This window comes from Lottia gigantea, assembly GCF_000327385.1.
Source record: "Lottia gigantea unplaced genomic scaffold LOTGIsca_6, whole genome shotgun sequence".
NCBI classification, from domain to species: Eukaryota; Metazoa; Mollusca; class Gastropoda; family Lottiidae; genus Lottia; species Lottia gigantea.
This window is the reverse complement of record NW_008710049.1, coordinates 4,714,854-4,720,434: the sequence shown is the minus strand read 5'-3', so window position 1 is coordinate 4,720,434 and position 5,581 is coordinate 4,714,854. Positions and strand designations below refer to the sequence as shown.

The 5,581-nt window shown below is 34.3% G+C and overlaps 1 protein-coding gene across 1 annotated transcript; it reads left to right on the top strand.

Annotated features, from left to right (window-relative positions):
* Positions 1-2,667: 2,667 nt before the first annotated feature.
* LOTGIDRAFT_154824 (hypothetical protein) lies at positions 2,668-3,399 on the top strand (the record flags this gene model as incomplete). Its single annotated transcript, XM_009064022.1, has 1 exon — positions 2,668-3,399. One exon carries the CDS (start codon positions 2,668-2,670, stop codon positions 3,397-3,399), a length of 732 nt encoding a protein of 243 aa, XP_009062270.1.
* Between the last annotated feature and the right edge of the window lie 2,182 nt (positions 3,400-5,581).

Sequence of the window (5,581 nt, the reverse complement as noted above, 5' to 3'; positions counted from 1 at the left end):
TGAATACCGCAACTCAATTCCATTCAATCACCAACACTGTAAAACGTTCATCACGGCACCAATTGAATGGATAGCATCCAGATTTAATTTTTCTAATTTAAAAGCGTCGTTTTGAGAACAATTATTCCATAAAATATCCGCATAATCATAAATTGGTAAAATAAATTGTTTATACAACGTTTCAAGAGATTTACGAGAGAGTCGATACTTTAAATGACGAAGACAGCTGGCGACCATTTTTGAGGTTTTAGAAACACAACTGCTAAAATGTATTATAACAGACTCCCCAAACTGCTAAAATGTATTATAACAGACTCCCCAAACTTCTAAAATGTATTATGACAGACTCCCCAAAACTCAGCATTCTCCATACTACATATAAATACCCAACCGCACAAGATTCACTATAATAATACAGTATAAAATAACCCCATTAAAAATAAGATGTCTTTAATTTTAAAACACGAACAAAAAAAATTCGAAGGAGATGGTTTCTTCTCAGCTCTATCATCTCTCATCCCCAAAGTGGCCAACTTTGTCTCAAACAATAAATCCCTCATTTCCTCAAAAGCGCAAGCTCTTGGATCTGTTGCAAAAGCAGGAGTAAATATAAGCGATGCAGTGAAAAAATCTGACGAACTTAAAGAACTGCAGCTAATAAGAGAACCAAGAAATAAGAGACTAGAACGACAAGCCCTAGAAAAACAAGGAAAAGGGTTTAAAATCATTGGATAAAAATGGCAAGCAAAAATTACAGATTGGATCCAATCTTTCAATTGTATAATCCGATTCAATATTCGTTCAACAAGAAGAAAGAGGATTACGTAATCATCTCACCATCGGTAGGGACAAAGACCCAAATAAACGACGGAGGAAGAGTAACCTTTGAAATTAATTCGTTGTCCAATTGGTTGCTGCTTTCCGATGCCCATTTGCAATGCGATTTCAAAATCAAAGACGCCACTCAGAATCGAGTTCCACAAACCAACACGACGTTAGAAAACAATTTCTTTCCGTCTTTATTCAGCGAAATGGTTTTGGAAGCTGGTTCAAATCCGATAGAGACCATAAAACACCCCGGCGAGTTTGACACAATGTTGAAAACGGTTCTGTATCCCAAAAACTACGATTCAGTTTCGGGATGGATTCCGATGTCGGTGACGGAGAAGTTTTAAAAGAACCGGTCAGAACTGTAGCAAATGACGCAGATCTTGCTAGGATAAGGGTAGTTGCTAGAAACACACTGGAAAGCGTGTCTCGCGGAGTAAATCACGGATTTGAAAAACGAGCGCTTCAATACAACAATATTGTCGAGAACATTAGATGGGGTAATTACGTAAATTGGAAGTTGTATCCTTTATTTGGTCTCTTGGAACACAGAAAGGTTTCCATAGGTTTACCGTATAAAATTCATTTGTAAAGAGAAATCAACGACAACAAGATATTCTTTGGAGAGAATGCTTCAGATGCAAAATTAGAAATAACGAATATCCAACTTTACATACCGATAATCACTCCTTCCATAGAAGTGGAAACGAATTTTCAACTCTTTAACCAAAGACATCGAAATTGCTTTTCGTCGTCTTAACACGGTAGGTAGCATGACCTTAACGGGAGAATCTACCATGTGGCCAATCACCAACACCGTCAAACCAGCGAGATATCTAATGGTCGGTTTCAAAAACTTGCCAGACTCTCAGACAAACAACAACATTTTTAGAGTGGCATTGAACCATACTCAAGATCCCATCATTCGCAAAGTTCAAGTCAGATTGAACAACGATAATTATCCCAATCAACCTTTGACAATTGATCCTTACAAAAAAGATTACAACGAATTGTACAGAAACTATAAAAACATGTGCGAATTGTTTGGAAATACTCCTCAGTTTGAATACACAGATTTTTCACTCAATCATCCAATGTTTTGTTTCGATCTGTCAGCTCATCAAGAAGATCTTTTCAAAACTGGTGTAAACATAAATATTCACATCGATAAAACACAAAGAGAAGTAACCGGTTACTGTTTATTGCTAGAAGAAGCAAAACATTTGATTAAAATATCAGATAGAAGAATGATAAGAATTGAATAAAAAAAAACACCATTTAAAAATGAAACCAGAAACTTTAGTTATGAAAATAATAGAAGCTATCGAAACGAATTCGCCGACTCTAATAACTTACAACGGTAAAAAAGTGCATATAACCCAAAAGATTATCGATAAATACAAACATTGCCAAGTCAGAGACGATATAGACTTGGAAAGAATTGATGAGAATTTAACTAAAAAGGTGGATTTTTACCTTTCTTACCTTTAATCTTTGCTGGTTTAGCTGCAGCTGGTGCAACTGCTGGTGGGGCTGCTGGGATAGCCAAAGCTGTCAACGATAAGAAAGCTGAAGCGCTGCAAACGCCGAAGCACGTAGACACAATTTGGCAATGGAAAGAGAAGCACGAGGAGGTTCGGGAGTAGGAGATATATTAGGGACGGTTAAAGAATTCGGACAAAGATTTGGCGAAGAAACCAAGAAAACCGTTAAAGAGGGATTAAGCAAATTAATGGATAAAATCGACACCGGAGAAATGAAGGTCAAACACAAGGGCAATGCCATATTTTATAAAAACATACGTTCGGGCGAGGGAATCTTTCTTTGTAATAAATAAAAATGGGCAAGAAATTCAAACATTCGGACATATTTCTTAGTAACCCAATGCTCATGTGTATCTGCGGTAGTTCAGGCTCTGGGAAAACTCATCTCACTTTTAACTTGTTGACAACACCAAACCTTTTAGATTTCAATTCTCTGTATATCTACACAACAACACCAGAGCAATCATATTATCAATTCCTCAAAGCTTTAGAATATTTACAAAAGAAAGATGTTCAAGACATATTTCAATATTATGAAGAAAACGAAGAAGAAGTGGAAATAAAAGATATCATAGAAAACTTCATTAAATCAAAGAATCCATCTTTCAATCCAACGGATATAAAAGTTTTTCTTACGAAAAATGTTAATGATTTAGACTTGTCTAATATTGATAGCAATCGAAAGAACTTAATATTGTTTGACGACTGCGTAGCGCAAAGAAATCAAACTGTTCAACATGAATTCTTCACGAAAGGAAGACATCACAACTGTCACTGCATATACCAATCCCAATCTTTTTACGGGATGGATTCTATGTTCATTAGAAAAAATGCAAATTGTTTTTTATTATTTGAATTAAATGATAAAGATTTATCTCAAATCATTCAGTCTATAAATCACGGAATGGATAGAGATACATTTAAAAAGGTTTGTAAAGCTCAATGGAGAAACCAAGATGATCATGGATATGTATTTGTAAATACTAGAAAACCTGCGGGTGAAAGAGTTATGATCGATATATGTTAATTTTATTTTTTTTAAAATGGATAATTGGAATAATATTTTAAAAAGAAATAGAGAATATATCAAAGCTAAGAATAAAATAAAGACCCAAGTTGAAAAAAACAAATTACAACAACTCGGATTAACAGAAAATCTACAAACTCTATTTCAACCAATATTAAAATCTCAAGAGGATATTAGAACCCACACCTCATCACCCCGAGCCGATTGAATATGGTGGTATTAAGACATTAGATGATATAAAACGTCTTTTTTCAAACCCTGACCCAGATTTACCAAAGAGCATTACACCAATCGTTGATGATGAGGGGTTATTGTTTAATGGTTTTAGAATAAGATTTAGTGGAAATTCACCACAATTCAAAATCGACACAAAAGACTTTATATTTATATTAACGAGAGGATTAATAGATTTAATGAATGGCGAGGATGTTGAAATTGCCGATTACAAGGATTTAGTTGCATACTCAAAATTTCTACATGCGATAAGAAAGTCAGGACCCGAAACAAGAAGATTGAAAGAGGTTGATTTATATATAACAAAAGTTATTGAGGAAGAGGAGGTAGATGATTATGCAGAAGATTATCCAAATCATACAAGAAATAGACGAATTCGAAAATATGGTTTCTGGGCAAGGTATAACTTTTTTACCAGATAACAACGAGGAACTAGTTAATAGATTACGAGTAATATTAGCGGCCATGAAGGAAGGTCATCGATCAGACAGACAATACAATGAAGTCAATGGCATATTAAAACGACTTTTGGAGAAAAAAATCATCACTAAAAAAGACTATATAAACGTCATTAAAAATGTCCAATAAAGAACAATTGTTCGTTATAACCTCGAATAAATCAGACCTCAAATTGTCTCTAGACTACGAGTATGAACTCGATCGCAATAAACAGTACGAACTGGGATTAAAGTATTTCTCCGTTTACAATTCCTTTAGAAATATCAACGAAAACAACAATCAACTAAAAATATCGTTGGATAACGGAGTTACTTTCGAAACCATAAGCTTACTACCGGGAAGCTACGAATACGTAGCCATCAACGAATACCTATCCGAATACGCAGGAAGCGTGAACGGTAAAAACAATATCGAATTCGAAGGTAATTTGAATCTGAACAAAATAAAACTGATCTTGAGAAATAACAGTCAAGTCGATTTCAAGGTAGAAAATTCGTTGAATAAACGAATATACGCGTAATCGACATTGGCGCCGCACAAGGCCAACATCGAGAACGACATCGACGTGATCAACATTCACTGTAATTTGATCAACGATGGATTTTTCAACAAGCACAAACACCAAATCATATACAGCATACCGACTTTTACGGTGCCGATCGGATACAGAATTATAGAGAAACCGTTTCAAACGACCTATTTACCAGTCAGTTCTTTCATGATCAAAGATATAAAATCTGGAAATCAAAGACGGTAAAAACAGGTTCATAGACTTTGGCAACGAAGAAATTGTCATTCAACTTCATTTAAAACGAGTGAAATAGCTCTTCATTCTCTTCTTGAATAGTAGGGTAATCGAAATCATCAAATTCATAGTTTTCATCCAAAGTATACTCATCTTTGTCGTTGTAAGGATACATAATTCCTTCACTGTTTGGTGGTTTTCTTTTAACATTATTCAAATAACTTCTAAAAACTTTAGTTTGTTTATCATCATCCTTTGGAATAAACTTTTTTCCCATGGTTTCTTAAATTCATTCGACACATATAATCTTCTACACTTATCTTATCATTAGAATAACCTTTGAATGTTTTCTTTTCTTTTAAAACACCATCAGAAGTTAGAATGCTATTCTATTTAACTTTTGGTGCTAAATATAAACCAAATATAATTCCACCATCACCGTAATCGTTTTTACCTTTGCAATAGTCTTTTTCGGAGACCAAACCAGCTCTGGTTAGTTTTTTCCAATTGTTGGATGAAATGCATAAACTATCGGTGTCGGTATAGTATATTTCGGGTTTATAAAATCCATCTATTACATGAATGAAATTATTCATTATTTTTTTACTGTGAGATAAAACAAATGATCCCAAATGACTAGGTGTTAGTCGTGTAGATTTACTTGAGTGATCTTCGGTAGTAATCTCTTTTTCTTCAATTTCTGTTTCAACAATATATTGAGTATCATTAATTTTCTCATAGGTT